Source organism: Pteropus alecto, unplaced genomic scaffold (genome assembly GCF_000325575.1).
Source record: "Pteropus alecto unplaced genomic scaffold, ASM32557v1 scaffold60, whole genome shotgun sequence".
NCBI classification, from domain to species: Eukaryota; Metazoa; Chordata; class Mammalia; order Chiroptera; family Pteropodidae; genus Pteropus; species Pteropus alecto.
In genome coordinates, this window is record NW_006430726.1 from 5,804,653 (window position 1) to 5,823,526 (window position 18,874).

The 18,874-nt window shown below is 59.8% G+C and overlaps 1 protein-coding gene across 13 annotated transcripts in view; it reads right to left on the reverse strand.

Annotated features, from left to right (window-relative positions):
* The window catches only part of ARNT2 (aryl hydrocarbon receptor nuclear translocator 2), a 99,148-nt gene that overhangs the window by 28,878 nt on the left and 51,396 nt on the right, over positions 1-18,874 (reverse strand). For 12 of the 13 annotated variants that reach the window (XM_025050108.1, XM_025050096.1, XM_025050089.1 and 9 more), the window contains 5 exons: positions 9,352-9,428; positions 7,916-8,050; positions 5,982-6,056; positions 3,219-3,370; positions 322-394 (listed from right to left, as the gene is read on the reverse strand). In XM_025050108.1, the coding sequence (XP_024905876.1) occupies positions 322-394; positions 3,219-3,370; positions 5,982-6,056; positions 7,916-8,050; positions 9,352-9,428 (512 nt within the window). Of the gene's footprint in view, positions 1-321; positions 395-3,218; positions 3,371-5,981; positions 6,057-7,915; positions 8,051-9,351; positions 9,429-18,492; positions 18,590-18,874 lie in introns of all 13 variants that reach the window. The other variant, XM_015593840.2, reaches the window with a different exon arrangement.

The following is an 18,874-nucleotide window of genomic DNA, read 5'->3' on the forward strand; positions in this document are numbered from 1 at the left end:
AGGGGGAGTGGGGGAGGTAGAGGGTACAGGTGACATGCGGAGAGACAAGGCCAGGTAGGAAGGAGGGACCCGGACAGGACGCAGGAGAAACGGCTGGGCGGCTGACTGAGCTCGGACTGCGTCTGCTGGCGTCTGAGCTGGCCAATGCCGGGGCATACGCACGGCCCTGTGACATTCTCGAAGCCACCTGGCCACGGCGTGTACACAGGTCTGCACCTGTGGGCGGATGCGGGCTGCGGGGCTCAAGCTAAGGGCTGGACGGAGGCACAGACTGCCGCGTGGGGGACCCTCCACCCGGGACGGCGTGCGGCAGACAGTTACCTGTGACAAGTCGTATGACGACAGCCCGTCTCTCTGGTGAACCTCCAGCTCTGCCTGCTGCTGTTGGAGCTGCCTGCGGAACAAGCCACAGTCACAGGGACGAAGGTGGTGGGCACGAGGCTGCGCCCGACCTGCCCTGGGCCCCGAGGCACCGTGGGCTGCACCTGACGGGTCTTTAAACCGTTCTCAATTTTAACTTATTTTGTTTTTTCATGCTCCAAATCAAGATTCTAAACCCCGTACCATTAGTTCAGAATGCCAATGCGTGGGAAATAAGATTTGACTTATGACTTCGTTTTATACAGGGTAGAAAGACATTAAAAGAGCAAAAAAATTAAGACTGAGTTCAGGAAGGCAGCTGGGTTTAATGCTGAGCGAACGTTCAACCCAAGCCGGCAGATTTACGTGGCTTCGCCCCACGTTAAAACGAGGAGCTTCTAATTTGCAGGAAGGCATGGTGGGGGCCAGAGGCATCAGGACGGAGCCTGCTCGCCCACCTACGGCAGACAAAGCTCCATCCCATAGAAAACGAGTCTCAGGCGTGGCTGCAAACCCCAGACACTGCGCTCACCCCATCCGACACCAGCACGTCCGCCCACAGCCCCGTTTCCGTCCAGAGCTGAGCGCACGTGCAAGAAGTGCTGACCAGTGGCCGCCCGCCCTGGGAAGAGGCCTAAGAAGCTTTCTCGGACATTTCACGGCCAGAGAACTAAAATAAACCTCGCTGCGCTTGCAAATTCTACAGAGGGAAAAGCCGCGAGGGAACCGGCTTCTTGCCGCGGCCACGTGCCGCCCCCCATGAGCCGGAGGCCGAGCGCTGACGATGACAAACCAGACGCGTCCGGCCCGGCTTCCTGTCCCTCCCGTCCGGGTGGCCTCCCGCATCAGGGAGGTCAGGATGCTGGGTGGACACCATCCATTACGCAGACGCTCCCTGGACAGAGGCCTTACTCAGCCTGGGAGGGTGGGCACGCAGCCGCGAGCGGGCACTCAGCGCCAGTGCGATGGCACCGGGGTGGCCGGGATCCGGCTCGCAGCCGTCAGGGGCTCAGGAAGCTCAGTGACCGGGGCGAGGCTGGTGACACCCGCCCCGACTGAGCCCCGTCTGCGTGCCCGCTGCGGAGAAGTCAGGACGCAGGGGTTTGGAGCTGCTTTGCTCGGGGACCAGGGACAGCGTGTCTGTTACAGGGAGAGGACCGGGGCCACGTGGGGTGGCTCGACAGGCGCCGGACAGAAGGCCGGGAGCAGGACGGGCCCTCACCCAAGTCCCGGCAAAGGCCTCACGGGGCCCGGACAGGAGGAGGACCCCAGGTCCCATGAGGCCGCCTGCTGCGGGCACATGGGGTGGGACCAGGACGAGTCCAGGCTGAGGCTGGGTGACCGGGGGTTTCGGCCCCTCCCATGGCCCTCAGCTCTGCTTTTCTACCCCCTCCGCCCAGCACCCTGCCAGCTGCTGCCCAGGACTGGCCACCGCTGGATGCGCGGGGGTGCTTCACACACTGACAGGCGCCGGCGTGACTGGGCTGTGGGGTTGTACGGACACGCACGCAGCGGCCGAGGTCACGGAGGCCCGGGAAGAGGGCCCGGCCCCGGCAAGCAGAGGGAGGTCCAGGCCACCCCCTCCGGGGCAGCATGGTGCCCGTGTGGGGCCAACGTCAGCACGCCACAATGCCCGTCAGGCCGGGCTGCCACCCACCGCCACGAGAGCGACGTGGGCACGTGGCCGCACGTGAAGCTGGGACCTGTCTTCGGGGGTCACCCCATCTTCCCGCACTAGGCTAACAGGGCAGCATGGAAGACAAAGAGGCCTTGTCCTCACAGCTTCCCACAAACGCTGACCACTGCCACAGCTCTGCGGAAGGTCCCGTGCGGTGGCCGCGACTGGGTGCCAGCTCTGCCCAAGCACAGAGCGTCGGTGGCCCTCTGCCGACCGGCTGCTGGCTGCGGGGTTAGCCAGACTCAAAGGGCCGGCGGCTGGCGTCCACGGCCGTCACTGCCCTCTGCTGACCGCAGCGAAAACCTCCCTTTAGTCCAGGAGTGGCTTCAGCGACAGGAGGTCTGGGACGGGGCCTCATCCATGGACAGCGGGCACCACAGTCACGCGGAGACAGTGGGATTAGGAGCACAGGTGTGGGGGAGGCGGCGAGGCAGACGGGTGGACGGAAGGTGGGGGGCCAGGATCCGCTAAGAGCGGAGCCCAGGGCTCTGAGCGAGACAGGCTTGCCCGGCTCCCATGTGGCAGCGGACACGGGAGGCGTGAGCCCGGGGACACTCGGCTCCGAGGCTACGCAGACCCCGGCTGGCACTGTCCCCCTCACCGCTGCCTTTCCCCCTGTGGCCGCCACTCGGCACCTGGCTCCAGCAAGCAAGGAGCAGCCCCGAGGCCCCGTGGGGAGCGGCTTCATCGCTGCTGGGGGCCACAGCGCAGGCGGACAGGAGGGGGCAGAGACGGGCAGTCTCACGAACGAGCGGGAGAAGGTTCGCACGGGCCCCCAGCTCACCGGCTCCTCGGGAGGCCACAGAGCTGCCCAGGCGTGTGCTGACGCCGTGGGGCGCGGCTGTGCGCAGCCTCAGACCCGGAGGAGCGCCTGGACGAGTGCGCGGCACAGAAATCGCGTGTCCCTGCACGCCCAGCCCCCGCCCCAGGCCCTGGGGCTGCTTGCTCCGGCTCCGCAGGACGGGGACCCGGTGCCAGCAGCTGCCTCAGCCGGGAGCCACCGGGAGCCCAGCTCTGTTCTGCGGCCTCCATGCTCCGGGCACCAGGGCCTCCGGAACCAACCGTGCTGAGCGGTCACCACGAGGCCACGAGGAGGGGGCCCCGCCCTGCCCCCCGCCTGCCTCAGGCCCTGCAGACTCCCCAGTGGCGGGGAGCAGGGGTCCCCAGGGCACGCACGTACTTGACGTTGGTGTTGGTGCAGATGACGTACTCGATCTCGTCCGAGTAGGGGTTCTGGAAGGTGAAGCTGCTGGTGCGGATCAGCAGCCACTCCCGGCTCTTCGTGCGGAATCGGTACATGACCGACAGCACTTGGCCTTTCAGCTTGACCACCTGTGAACACATTCGGAGAAGGATGTCCGCGGGAGGAGGGACGGTGCCAGATGGGCAGAAGGCGGGGCCCGCGGGGTCCGGTGGGGCCAGCACCGGGAAGCGGGGAGACAGCACGGGCACGTGGGGGCCGCCAGCGGAGGGGACCCTCCGTCTACTTCCCCATCCACACACGGCCCTGCAGCTGGCTCACTCGGCCACCAGCACGTGAGAACCCGACCAGCCAACGCCTGTTTCACTTCAGGAGTCTTTAGCTTTTACATATCAGATCACGACAAGTCTAAGTTGGGAGACAGCGTGTTCGCAGGGTCCAGAAAGGGCTCCTGCAGACAGGGGGTTTGGACACACGCTGGACACTGGACGGCGGGTAAGAGTCGTGAGCGGAGCGGTGTGGGACCGGCTCTCCTGGCGGGAGGCAGGGCGTGGGCAAACGCTCAGAGGCTGGGAACGGAGGGGCGAGGGGGTCGGCGGCACGTGTGAGGCCGCAGGCCCTGGGGTCCAGGCCTCGCGGCCAGGCCGGCACACACACTGTGCTCAGTCCGGGTGCGAGGCTGGGGTGCGAGGCTGAGACGCCAGGCCACACAGGCCGGGCCTGCACCCGGCTCGCACGCTGTGCCGGAAGGTGCCGGGACAGAAGCCGCTGGGACCCTCAGGGGCTCCGCGCCCCCGTCTGGCCTCCGGATGAGCCGGGACCGGAGAGGGAATCCGGAGCGAGCTCGGGTTCCGGGCCCCCGGCCCCCGGCCGGCACCACGCTGCCACCCGCCACACGCAGACCCCTCACGCACTTGGCCTGGGCCGCTCCAGCGCCTGTGTTTCCAGGGTCCAGGGCTGACTCTGAGCTGACATGGCTACTGCCCTGCTTTTACCAAAATAAGCCACTTCCCTTCGGCAACATTTGTGCCCCTCCCCGGCCGCCAGTGGCTGGAGCCCAGAGGATACAAGGAGGGGCCCAGGAGGTCCCTACGGCGGCTCGGCCGCTGCCTGCTGCCCTCTGCCCCTGTGACCGGCCAGGCTGTGGCTCGCCTCCCACCTGGGGAGGGGGCGCCGCTCACAGAGCAAGCGACACTGGGGCTGGCAATGGGGCGGGGCCAGGTGTAACACGCCTCCCTTTCCTCTTCAAAACCAAGCGGGCTCTGACGGTGTCGGCAGCGTAGAACCGCCACGTGCTGTCTGCTGACTCCCTGCCCCTCCATCCAGCTGGCTGCACGGGCCAGAAGCCGAGACGGCCTCTCCTCCCCGACCTCACTCCCCACCGCCGGCCCCTCAGTGCTCAGTGTGGGTGTGGGGCAGGTGCCTGGACGGATGCAGGGGACGAGCGTGACGGACAGTCTGGGCTGGAGCTGTGTCGGGGCAAAAGCGCCGAGGGAGAGGAGGGGAGGGGAGGCAGTCGAGGGCAGAGCCTTCGGCTCGCGGCCTGGAGGAGCGGGCCGAAGGGGGAGGACGGACGCGCGCGAGCCGTGGACACCAGGCAGAGCGTGGGGGGCGGGCGGGGCCGCAGGGGGCCCGTGCCTGGCGGGTGACGGAGTGCTGGGTCCCCAGGTGCGGACGTGACGCGGCACGACCTGCCACAGCAGGGTCTGCTGTCGCGGGGGCCGCTCCGGGCAGCGCAGGGTGTCGGGGCCCTGCTCTCCGGGGTGAATGGCAAACGCGGTCCCTCGTCCTCTCCCGACCCCACCCGGTCTTTTACTTCCTGGGGCCGGAGTGAGGCGCGGGAGCCCTCCGAGGAAGCTGTTCTCTCTCTCATCCCCGCTGACCCGGGCTAAGGGGGTACCAGGTCCTCAAGGGACCCAAGGAAGTTTACGCGAAAGCGTTTTCCATAGTGCCTGGCGCATAGTAGGTGCGGCGCATAGTAGGTGCTTAATGAACAGCTAACAGTAGCGATGCCCATGAGGCAGTTGTCGGGCTCGCCGAAGTCATCCCCCATTCTCTCTCCCTCCCCGTCTCTGCCCAAGGCATCGCTAACCCAGCGCTGTCCCCTCAACTGGCCGCCTCCTTCGCTGCCCACTGCTCCGGCCGTTTCCGGCCTCAGCACCTGTCGCCCGCACCATCGGGATGGCCTCCGACTTGTCTCGTTCCACGTTTGTGTCTCCTCCACGGCTGGGCCGCCACAGTTCTTTTCCAAATACACCGCTTCCCTTAAAATCCTCGAAGGACCCCTCACTTGAACGGGCCAGGAGAGAATTTAAACTCCTCCGCCCAGCACTGAGGCCCTTCGTACCCTGGCCTCGCCAGCCCCGTTTTGGCCGCCGCCCGAGTCCTCCCCACAAGCCGGCCAGAGTCGCTCCGGCCATCAGGGACCACTCGCTCTCCCAAGAGGCCACGTTCGCTTGCACCGCGGGTGCTGCCCCTCAGTCCAGAATGTCCTGCCACTTCCTCCATGCTCGCCTGTTGGGCCCCATCCCGACTGTCCCGTCCTGTAGGGACCGTTCCGGCGTCCTCCCCCCACTGCGAACCTCCACCCCATCTCGTGCCCTGCTGCACGGCAGGCCCTGACTGACGCCTCGGGCGGCGCCCTGTGCCCTGCCTGGCCCGTCGCAGGACTGACGGTGGCCTGCCGACCGCATCCACGCACGCCCGGCTTCCACGCCTGCTGCCGGCGGGCACTGGCGGTACCTGCTGAAAGCTCTCGCGCAGATGGCTCTGATCCTCGGAGTGGCAGAATTCCAAAATGTCCTTTCCCAGAAGATCCTGAATAAGGAGAGACACTTTATCAACCCCTTATGCCGTGTTCTCATGATGCGCACGCACTGTTCATTCTGTGCCCGTGCACGCATCTCCCCAGCCCACCTCATCACACGGGGGACAGTGGGGGCGGGCGGACTCCCCAGGGCATGCCACGTGGCTGGCCCCGGGCCCTAGCCTAACGCCCTCCGGCATGCTCGGCTCCGGCCTCTCATTGTGCTAAGGCACCAGCTCAGCGGCATCCAAATGCAATTTCACATGTGTTTGCCCCGGAGAGGCAAACTGTAATAAACACACTTTAATAAACACAAAAAGAAAGGAAATGGCAGCATGAAGGCAGATGTGCTGCCCACGAAACCGGAACTGTTTACACGTGGAAACTGTGGCTCTCCCGTGGCTGGAGAATCGTTGTCATCATGAAACAAGGTCCTTGTCAAAAGCCCGTTTCCCATCTACCTTCGCTGGCCGATGCTTTGTTCGAAGGACGTAGCATTAACCCAAAACAAAGGCGTGTTTCCCGAGGACGCCAACCCGGAGAGCAGGCCGGCGGCAAGTGTGTGAAATGGCACGAGATCTAAACTGACCCATCGATCAGGCCCCCGATCAGCAGGGGACCGCGATGGGAGCGGACACCATGGAAGGTGCCGGAGGATCAGTGCGCCCGGCTGGGGACGTATGGCCGCCGGAGGCCACACGGAGTCAGGTTTACGTGCATCCAGAGATGTCGGAACTACACGAACAGTTCCAGGGTTTCACTGTGGACTGTGTGTCTAGTTCTACGACAGACACGCAATTAAAGTACCTGTATCAACGTATCCTGAACTTTCCTCTTCAGAACAAAGATCTTTTTCTTTTTTTGCTTAAATTCTTTTTATTTAGAAAAGATTTTAAATCCGTAGAAAAATTGAAAGGATAGTCTGATAAACACCTGTGTATCCTTTACCTAGATTCAGTAATTGTCAATATTTTGCCACATTTGCATTTTTCCTCTTTCTTTCCCATATATGTAGATATCAATATACACAAATGAACTGTATAGGAAAATATATAAGTATCCTTCATACCTACACACATATTTAAAATTCCTTGTTGAATCATTTGAAAGTGTGTAGCAGACAGCATGACACTTCCCCCCACCGAAGCATGTATCTCATAAAAATGACATTCTTACTAAACCATAATGTATCACGTTACACTTTAAAAAAAAAACAATAAAACCATGCCCTGTTCCATGTGCATCTCTTCGACTGCCTCCCAAAAGCCTTTATAGCTATATATGTCTTCAAGCTGAGGACTAATTAGGGCTCCCACGCTGCATACTGTCATTTTATCTCGTTGGTTTATCTTAATCTAGAACAATCCCTCCTGCCTTGCTGTGCTTCTCATAACATAGACTTTTATTTCTTTTTAAAGGTCTGGAACAAAGACTTGAAAATGTGCCACCTGCAAGAGAAGCTCTAAATACATTCGAGAAACAAAGGGGCTAGGGAAAATTAAGTGGACGCCTTTGCTTTAAGACGTTTTCGAGTCTTTCATATTAATATGCTTTTTAAGTTTCCAAAGAGATTTCCTGTTTGGTTTTAATAAAAACTAACCCCTTTTCATAGAGCATCTTTCCTGCCGTTTGTGAAAAATCCGGTGGATAAACAGCGTGGCCCGGCCAAGAAACGGAGGGTCACGTGGGGCGGTGCGGTTGCCCATGCCGGCCTTTCCTGCCTGGGAAGGACCCGCCCGTCCAGGCTGGAACGTGGCTTTCTATGCGTGTCCCCCACATCACCGCTGCACTGCATCCCCCACCAATGAGATGAGCACATTTTCCACTAAGCTAAACCCCCAGCTGCTGCCGTGAGCTCAGGAAGACCGACCTGCGGCTGGTAGCCGATCACGCTGATGCAGCGCGGGTCCACAAACGTGATGACCGCGTCAGAGCTGTGCCGGGACAGGAACTCCGTGGGCACCGACATCCCGCTCATGTCCATGCACACGGGGGAGCTGGTCACCTGGAGCGGGGGAGCCGCGTCGAGGAGGTGTGGCCGGCGTCGGCGAGGGACAGGGAACAGAGACAGACAAGGGGCATTAACGTGGACTCCACATCACAGACCCCTCCACGCCATCGGCACGATGAGTCCACGAGGTTCAAACAGCCCGGGCCACACAGACACACTGGAAGGGCGGGCCGCTTTCCTCCCCTTCCCGAGCCTCGGTTTCCTGGTCGGTCGGTGGGGACAATGACACCTGTCCTCTCACAGGGCAGTTGAGACACCGCACCTTGAACCCCAGATCCACGCCCGGCACGAGGCTGGTGCTGGGAAATGCCCACACCCTCTCCTCTGCCCACCTCCCTCTGCCAGCGGGTCCCAGGAACTGGTCAGAACGTTCGGAAAGTCAAAACTCGTGGACCAAATCTGCCCAAGTAGTTTCTCCTCAGCCCTCTGCGAGGGATAATCAGTGTTTAACACACGTGAACGAAACTGCCTTTTCATCTGTCTGAGCTCGGTGAGACGGGGGCGTGGGAGGCTCCCACTCTCTGCTCTGTCGTCTACGGCTCCCTGGTCGGGAGGCACCCAAGGCCACAGGGAGAGCGAGGAGCCCAGGGCACATGAGTCACGGGCCTGAAACACGTTATTCAGCATAGTTGGTGCTTTCACAAGATGGAGAAGTCACCTTCCCCGCCCTTGAGAGCTGACAGGGCTGGGGCAGGCTCGACCAACTGTACGACCACGGAGACCAGGCCTGGGCACTGAGACGGACGCATGACCCCGTGCCGGGGTGTGCGGGGAGGCGATGGCGCATTCTGACCACACAGATATAGGAGACATTGTGACTGGGTCTCAAAGGATGAGTGAACAGGTGGAGAAGGGGCTCTGAAGCGGGGAGGGGCACGGGGAACCACGGGGAGGAAGGGAGAGCCTGTGGACACCCAGGGGCGAGGTCTGGAAACAGGGCGGGGGGGTGGGAAGCGGAAGGCTGCGCGGCGAGTCAGTGCCTTGTCCCGCAGACCCGAAGTGTACACCCCAGGTGTTTACACAGGTGTGACGTGAGCAGAGGTCGGCTTCGCAGAAGCACACACGTGTCGGGACGGACGGATGCAGGCCCTCGGCAAGGTGAGAACACACAGCTCACAGTCCCCCTCTCCACTCCCAGATCCAGCCTCGTCCTTCCCCCCACTGAGTGAGACACAGGGAACCCAACAAACTCTGGGTGCAGCGAGCTCAGAAGAGGCTCGGAAACCTGCAGGCCGCTGCTCTTTGTGACGTTAAGCCCACATTTGAGACGAAAAAGGCTGTGAGCTTCTTCTTACCTGAAGTCTTCCAATTGCCACGAGGCAATATTTACTGCCCTGTCCCACGTCGGCATCTTCCTCAGGTATAGTCATTCCTGAAACGAGACGTGACAGCATCGTCCACACATACCTACGACGGAGGGAAAAGGCGCACACAGGGCCCGCGACTGTGCCAACGCAATCGAAAAGACAGACCCGCTGCCAACCTTAAATTCGGACCTCGGAACTCTGCCCTGGATTACCGGATAGAGGGAGAACGCCTGATGATGGTGGACGCTTAATTCCAAGACCTTCGGCCCAGATGCAAGACTCCTTTCCAAATACCCTGCCACTAAATCACGAAAACTAACGTGCCTCTTCTTTCATCTAAAGGGAAAGCTGTGAGTGTTTTCTGTATAAACCTGGACTCAGAAGACAGAGCTCCATTTCCCGTAAATCGTAATCTGTAAACAGTTTGCCGAGGGGCGTCGGGAGGAAGGAGGGGGCATGACGGCCCCCCTCCGGGCCCGTGTCACCGACTGAAGACAGGAGGGGGCCGTGGGGGCGGCGGGCCCATTATCGTCCTGACGGGGGAGGGGGCGTCATCACAGAAAGCCGCGGGCGTTTTTCCAAGGGAAACGAGAGAACCGTGATGCTCCGGTCCCCTCCACGCCTCAGCTGCGGGACGTCACGGCCATTTTCAGCCTTCAGTTCTACAAGGTTCAGAGGTGCAACGAAGTGCTCCATGGGCTGGCTTCTCCGCTGTCTCCAGTTTCTAGAAGCTAAACCCCACCTGTGCAGAGTGGGCATCTAGAAGGCAGGGCTGTGTCCGGCAGTCCGCCCGCCACCCACCGCTGTGGGGCTACGCTGTCATCCAACTTCCTGTCAGAGCCGCTGGCGGCAGCAGCTCCCCAGTGACTCAGCACTCGGCAGGGCCTGGCCCCCGGTGCCCGGCTCCCTTCGCCTGCTCCCGCCTCCAACCGGCTCCTCTCTGCCCCGCGTCCGTGGAGATGAGCCAGCATCGGCCCTCGCTCGTGCCCCCAAACTGACCAGTTCCCAGCCGAGCTCCTTCCACCTAGGAACGGAACTCTGCAAAGGGAGGCCGTGCCCCTGGCCGTCTGCCTCTTCAGCTCTGACACTGTGGGTCTGCACGCACAGCTCCTAATTCGTGAGATCGCCCGAGTATGACGCACCTGACAAGCACCTACTGTGCGCCCAACACTCTGCTACAGTCTGCGCACCAGCAGTGCCCGAGAGCCAGGTCCCCCTCTCAAGTTCGCGGCTGACGCGGGCGCGGAGCATCGCGATGCCTTCTGGTTACTGTCAGGACCGAGGGATGAGCATGCTGCTCGGAGGAGGGGCACGTGACCGAGGCTGGGCCGGGCCAGGAGGAAACGCTTCCAGCAGGACCCGCAACGTTTGTGAAAGTCATTTTTAATCAGAACGTGGCCATTCCCCCATTTCAGCAGATTCCAAGGACTCCGTGATCGGCCTCACAAGCCCTACTGCCCTCCGCTAAATGACCTTTCCCAGGAAACACTCTTCCCCAGGCAGGTCCAAATAAACCCGAGTAGCGTGAACAACGCCCGGACGCAGAACTGGACACTGCTGTCTGGGAGGACGCTCGGCGCTGGCCGGGCCTGCCTCCTCAACCTGACCTGTGCACACGCTCGTGGGAAGCTGGACGACTGTCCGGTCGTGCTGGGTGGAGCCTGACCCGGGACTTATCCCGCACGTGTCAATAAGACCTATTTCTGCACTCCGCCAGACTGGGCGAGGAGGTGGCCACTGCCTTTTGCTGCAAGCGATTTAGGCCACTTGCTCACAGCACGCTTCCAGAGTCTTCTCTGGGGAATACTAACAAGTCTTAGGCAAAAAAAAAAAAAGAAATGATAATAATAGTAAGTTTGGCCAAACACGTTTGGGAAGCATAGTTTCAACAAAGACAGAGAGGTTTCGTCATCGCAAGCTTCAGGGAACGTAACGTGAGATGTGGAGCACGGTTCTCCGGGGGGGGGGGTCCCGAAGGCAGCGGTCCCCCAGGTTCCCCGAAGGCAGCGGTCCCCAAGGTTCTCCGGGGGGTGGTCCCGAAGGCAGCGGTCCCCAGCGGTTGGCCGTGGAACCCTTTCTCCACAGTACATCCTGGGGACGGGCGACTTCAGAAGGCATTCTGGGAAAAGCTGACTTGCAGATACTTTGCATTTCGGGGTTCCTGCCAGGGACCCTGAACGAATGGACCCCCGCTTTGCAAAGCAGAGCTTGGAAGGACACCTGGCGCTTCTGGCTCGAGACAGCAAATGGAGGCCACCTGAGTTACAAGCACCTGTCCCCACATCGTGGTGGCGAGGAGCGCCTGGGACGGGAGGAGAGCGGGTTGGGCCCAGAAACCATGAGCGTCGCCCCCAACGGGCCGGCAGCTGGGAGAAAATGTCGACGTGTAGGGTGTGTGGGCCACACGGGACTGAGGGAACTGCTGAGTAAGACCCAGTTCCCCGTCCGTGAAGGAGGAGGCCCCCAGCAGGACTGACCTGAGAGCTTAGAGCCACTGCAGCTTCAGATGAGCACAGACGTGGGGACACTGGGGACGGCAAATCTCCACCTCCCACCTCCCGGGAGGGACAGGATGCCAGTCCATCGCGCTGGGTTGCTGGTGACCTTACACATCTCTGCGCCCCACTGCTGGCCCTCATGCACGGACAAGTGACCCCTTGTCAGGTGACAGCAAAGCCAAACGTTCCTCCTCTTCTGTCCCCGTCAGAAAGGTCTCACTGGAACCCACGTGGCAAACGACGGGACCCCTCTCGTCCCTCACCAGGGGACAAGCGCACAGCGACCTCTGAGGTCAGCCACGTGGAGAAAATCACGAGCCCGTGGAAGAGAGACCGAGGTCAGGAATCGCAGCAGAGAAAAAAGACTGAAGAAAAAAGACTTTCTTCAATGAAGAAAAAAACAAGAAGAAATTCTAAATTCAGCTACTCGGGGTGACTCGAGAGAACACTATATTTATGAAAAAGGGACCACCTTAGTTCGGCAGGGGTCGACGTCAGACGAAAAAGCGTCCACGCCGAATTCTTAAAAACTTAAATGGCAGATGTGAACAGTGGACTGGGATGGAGAAATTCTCCAAGAATTTAGAAGAAAAAGGATAAAAAACTAGAGCAAAACTCGAAGTGGCAGGGAGAACGGAGCCGCAAGTCAGGACGGAGCTTCAGGCGTGAGCGGAGCGGGCCGAGAAGCCGCCGCCGCCTGGAAAAGCCCAACGAACGTCCCCAAAGCGAAGAAAGGCTGAGTCTGCACGCTGAGGGGTCCCCCCGCCCCCAGTTAAAATGAATGAAAACGGGCAGACGCAGCCGAGCGAGCATCCTGAGCTCTAAGGGTCAAACTCGAAACGACCTGCATGAATCACGGAGGGAGAAAAGCAGCATGGAGGCCGACGTCAGGCCTCTCCACGACAGTCTCTGCCAGGGCTGACGGAGCAGTGTCCCCACGGTCTGAGGGACAACCCCGTGCCCCAAGGACGCTCCGGGCAGTCGCGGAAGAGCAGCAGGAGGAACCCGTCCAACGCTGGCGGAGACGTGGGATGCAGCACCACCCACCCTCCTGGAAAGAAGCTGTCAGAGCGGCGTCCGCAGCCTCCGTGGAGCCAGGGGCCGCCGCTCCGCGGAGACTCCGATGCCCGAGGATCTGAGCCGAGCTGGAGGTGATGCTGGCGCTGGGAGCGGCTGCAGATACAGCGGAAGCTTCGCTGGCTCACCTGCCGCTCACCTCCGGCTGTGCCACCCGGCTTCTAACAGGTACCGGTCCACACCTGGGGGTGGGGGACCCCTGATTTAGAGGCTCAGCTGGCGCTGAGACATGAACTAAGACAGGGAGGGACCGTGGACGCGAAGGTACAAAAGCAGGGGGGCTGACCAGCTACGGGCAACGTGGTCACGGATGTCACTGCAAAAGGCAAACCCACTTCCTGTGAGACAGGTAACTACTACAGAACAACAATGACCATGCATCTAAAACCTAAATTAGGAGTCCAGAGCCCCCAGATTCTTCCCACACTAAGGGGAGGGGACCCAGTGTGACGCTTAAGCACACGAGTCTGCAGCTGGTCTTCCTGGGTCTGAATCCCGGCCGCGGTCCCCACCCAGTGTCCCCGGCTTTCCCCATCACCTCACAGCCCACAGCCCCACGGACCCCACACGCCTCCCTCTGCCCGGCCGCGTCCTCATTCGGGCCCCGCAATTCCTCCCTGGGCTGGTGCTCCCTGGTCCCTGGGCCTTCTTGCCTATTATCACTGCCCACCTCTCATTCAACGCAACTTCCAGAAGGATCTTCAACCCGACCCCCGTGGCTTTCAATGGCTCTCCGCAGAGTGCAGAGAAGGTTCCAGACTCAGGTGCAGCACGCGAGGCCCGCCCCCAGGGTCTGACTCTGCCCACCTGTCCGGCCGCATGGCCTAAGCCTGCTCCTTGCCATGGCTGTGGGAACGGGGCTAATTTCGCCATTCCGCTCCTCCCGGGCCCCCTGCAGAACGGAGGTGAGTAAGAAGCTGCCCACGCCTCGTCAGGGTGGTGGTGGGTACGAAGCAGCATCACGCACGTGAAGGAGTTTCATGGAGCCTGGCACGCGGTGGACACTCACAGATGAAAGCCGTATCATCGCTTACGTGTCCCCTGCCCTCAGCCAGTGTTCCTTACGCCTGTAAAGCAGCTTTCAACCAGCAAATTCTACCTCTTCCTTATGTTCCCACTCAAATGTCACTCCCCTTGCCTGTCCAGCCTTCGGTGAGGGGCGGCCACAGGGTGGAGAAGGACACCAGCCCTGACACCACCAGCAGATGGAGTCTCCCTGTGACGTGCACCCCGACGTGAGCCTCTGTGCTGACCTCGACCCACCTGCACCCCCACGTGTCTCCTGCATAGGGCCGTGGGTGCCTCAAGGGCCGAAGACGTGCCCTGGACCATGCGGGTAGCCAGAGTTCCCTGCAGGACGTGGAAGGGCAGCCCCGCCCCGCCCTGCCCGAGAACGAGGGGGGCAGGGGCTCTGCCGACCACCCTCCTCCATCCGTCATCTCACAAGCCAGGCCGTGGCTTTGGGGTCTCACCAGGACATCAGAGCACAGGGACGAGCAGGAGGCGAGACCTGCTGGGCACGGGAAACGTGGGCAGGACAGAGCGGCCAAGGGCTCCGGCCACTGCCCTACGGGTTGGTGGCCTCGGCACCGACAAGCAGCCTTCGGACATTGTCCAGAGGAGGAAGAACAGACATGCTGCGCTCAGCAAGCAAACTGCGGGACGTCCAGGGCTGCTCTAGATGAGCTGTCTGCGGAAGTGGCCACCATGGACTCCGGCCAGAGCCCCGCAGTAACCTCAGGCAGTAACGTCCGGCACACCGTGGCCAGGGCTTACTGAAGTCCGGCAGCGATGAGACAGAAAGCACCAGCCTCCCCGACGGGAACGCGCTCAGGGCGCCAACGGGCTCCTGGCCCAGACGGCCCCAGGGGGAGGTCACGAGGTCTCGGTTGAGTGCCCCCGCCCCTGGGTCAGACGCGGGCCCTGCTGTGCAGACACCGCCACTCAGCCGGGGATGGCCCAGGCACTGGTGGGCGATGGACCGAGCCGGCCAGATGATGGCTACGGAAAGAGGCCTCCGCGGCAGACGTGCATCGCGGCTCCAGGCCGCCCATCGGCCTGCGACAGGCAAGGTGCTGGGCTGGAGACGCGGGTGGAGGCCGCCAACACCTCCCGGACCTCAACGCCCCCTTTCGACTCTGAACACACCTCACACCTGCACCTGGGTGGTCAAGGTCCCTTTAGGAGGCCTTCGTTTGCTCCATCAAGTCTCTGCCTCTTCTGCTCACCTTGAGAAATGCCCAAGGTCGCCTGCAGACGTTCTTAGCAACTGTGGTGCTTAGGAATCTTCATACTTCTTAACCAAGTCATTGCTTATGATTAAGGAACCTGAGCTCATGAGAAAGCATTCCTTGCGGACACTTAGAGGCCATCATTCAAGCGTTAAGTGAGTTACTGCCCCGAAGCTCCAATCCCACGGCCTTGGGACAGGGTTAGCGTGCCAATGACATCATTCCGGCCACCTCATCCAGGCCAGACGACTGTCTCCACCACCTTCAAGATTTCCGGAAAAGCGGATTCCGTAAACGCCTTTGGGAATTAGGGCAAGAAATTCTTTCAACCGCCCCCCTCGGCCAACTGTTTCTTCTGTCTAGGCCGGAGCCCCTTCCTTCTCTCCTCCCTTCCTTTCCCCCTTTCTTCCATCCGTCCATTTCCTTCCTTCTTTCCTTCCATCCATCCATCCATCCACCCATCCCTCTGGTCTTCAAGAAATGCAGACCGGCTGCCGGGTCTGGGCTGAGCAGTGGGGTGGTAACTGAATGAAGCACACTCTTGGTCCTGAGCACCTAAATGGTAAGCACAAAACAGTGCTCTGTGTGCTAAGAAGGTGGCTACCACTTCAGAAACAGTATTAGCTGCGGAGCACGGGCGCCTCAGCGCCGTATCCTGCAGGTGTGCCGTAACCATCGCGTGGGGCGCAGGCTTGTTCCCCTGAACCTCCATCTTCATAGGAACGTTGACAACTGAACGCAACGACAAAACAAAAGCAAACGGGAAACCGCGGTTTCCGAATTCCGTGCAAGCCACGCCATCCGATCGATCGTCCGGAACGCTCTTCGGAAAATTCCGGTTCATTTCACACAGATGTCGTTTCCTCTCATTGTGAAACGGATGCGAGAACGTGGAAAATGCAGGCGTGAGAAGAAAAAAGTAGCCGATAACCGACTACACAGACATGACAACGGTCACCGATCCACGTACGATTCTTCAGTCCAAAGATACACTACCCGTTTACAATTTAAAAATAAAATTGGGATCGCGATGTTAACGCTGTTCGGTCTGCTGCTGTTTGTAACACTCCTTAGCACTCGGCTTCGTTCTTCAGTCTCCCTCGAAAGCACGCCTCCTTAGCGGTTGTCCTGTGGTCTATCAAATAAATGCTTCGTGCTATTTAACCAATTCTCTACCGCTGAAGTTCAGATTAATTCGAAGTTTTTGCAATGACGAATAATGCTTAAACATGCAACGCATACAAATCTGATTCCTTAGAATAAATTCCTGTACGCTAAGAAAGGCACATTTTAAGGCATTTACTATGTACTGCCAGATTACTCTACAGAAGGTTTGTAATGGTTTATATTCCCACCGACAATACAGAAAAGTATCGATTTTTCTGAACCTCACTATGTATTTTGTCTTTGTATTTTTTGCTATTAGTGTACATATTTACCTCGATACAAATACATACATATATATATATGTTTTTTTTTTTTTAAATACCATTTTCATCTCCTTTGCTCATTTCTCCCCAATGAATTAAAACCTGCCTTGTGGTCACTTTCCTCTTTCGGTCCACATTGTGCCTCTGGAACTGACCTAAGTAAGATTAATTCCTCTTTCGTTGGACACCCCCTCAAATACTTAGAGACAGAAATCATGTCTCTCTTTCTCCAAGATAAACAGCCGTGGCTCCTTTCACCACGTCCCACGTGGCCGAGGGAAAGGTGGGCGTTGAAGACGTAACACATCACGAGTGCCACGGCCCTATCACCCGGCACCCCCGACGGTCATGGCACAGTCACGGCGCAGAACCCCACGCGACCCCGGGAGGCCTGCCCTGGATCCTCCTGCGGACTCCGGGGTGGGGTCCCCGCCCCCGCCGTGGGCCCCGCTTCCTCCTCTCGCTCCCCGCAAGGGTTCCATGACCTAGTGTTGCCGTGATCATGGCCTTTCCCACAATACCGCAGGCCGGGAGCCCAAATAAAGTGGCGGAAAGACAGCGCTCTGAGGCCGGAAACGGGGAGAGGATGAACGAAACGAATGAGAGCACTATTCTCAGAAGTGGGAGGAGGGGGAAGGGCCAGCCAGTCATAAGGTGCTTGCACGTCCCATGAGGTGGGATGATATGACGATCCAGCGGATTCGTGTCGCTTGGAAATGTGTATTTCAAACTTAGGGCAAACGATAAAGCGATTTTTAAAGAAATATAATCGATGTGCTAAGCGGAGAGAGAAAAAGAAATCACATGAAAAAGCTCAGTGAAACTAGAAAAGGCAGAAAGAAAGAAGGACGGAAAAAAGAAACGTAGGACGCGGTGAACAGAAAACACAGTGGGTGCCGATCGCATTACCAGCGTCCGACGCCAGGGGTTTAAACGCACCCGTGAAAAGGCTGTCGCAGTCCGCGCCAGCACGAGGCCCGGCCGTGTAAGAAACTCGAGAAAGACGTTTCGTGCTAATGCCGGGGCAGATAAACCGACATCAGACAAAGCAGGATTCAGAGCGAGGAAAATACCAGAACGTTACGCAGCGACAAAGGGGCCAATTCTCCCAGAAGACGCCAGATTCCTCAGACACGCACGCACCAAACTGCAGAGCGTCGAAACATCTGAGGCAAGACTGGACAAAACTACAGGGAGAAACAGGCGAGTTCACTATTTAGATGGGGGACGCCAACACCCCAACACCCCTCTCGCCATCGGTCCATCAGCCAGGCAGACGACCGGCAAGGACACGGTTGTCCTTAAAAACTCTGTCCATCAATTTGGCCAAACCGATATTTATGGGAGAGGCTTTCAGCAGACCTGGAGAGCTGTGTGAGCATCACCACCTTTAAATTTTTCTGTCACCTCAAAAACAAATATGGAGCCCCTCAGCTGTCCCTCTCCAGCTTCCCCTCCTCCAGCTTGCTGTCCCCAGGGATGCGCCTGCTCTGGGCAGTCCACGTAAATGAAGTCACACGCCTTCTGCGTCTGGCGCCTTTCGCTCACTCAGCCTGACGTGCGCAGGGCTCACGCCCACGGCAGCACGGATGGGTTCCACCGCACGGGTGGTCACCTCGTACCATCCGCTCACCAGGGGACGGGCACGCTCGGCTGTCCGCGGTTTCTGGCCGCCATGAATAACGCTGCTGTGAGCACTCACATTCGACTCCTTTGCGGACCCGTTGCCAGCTCTCCCAGGTACACGTCCAGTGTGACACGGCACTGCCGAGTCGGCCGCACGGTGGCTGAGTGACGACCCGAGGCCCTGTGCCTGCCTGCCGCAGCGGCTCCACCATGCACACCCCGCCAGCATGGAGGAGGGCCCAGAAGGCCGGCCGAGGCTCTGCTTACCTGCTGGGGGCCAGGCCTTGATGTACCCCGTGCAGTGGACCACGGCGTACTGTGCTTCCCCTTCCTTCACGGGGCCCAGGCCGTTCCTGCAGGAAGAAGAACTGTGAAGCCACTTGGCACCTGGGGTCGGGGGCGGATCTGCATCTAAGGGTCACTTGTTCACCCTGTGGTTTTGAGTTTTCATGTCCCGCCAGCCTGAAAGTCCCACAGGGTCTCAAGGTCCCAGATACACCCCCCCACCTGCACCCCTTCCTCCTCCCAGCCCCACACCCTGCAACCTGACATCGGGGCCCCCTGGTCCTGTCTCCACCCAGCCCCCTCTGCAAGCCCAGCTGCTCCCCGGCTCCGGGCGCTGAGCCTCCCAGGGGCGCGGTGCACAGCC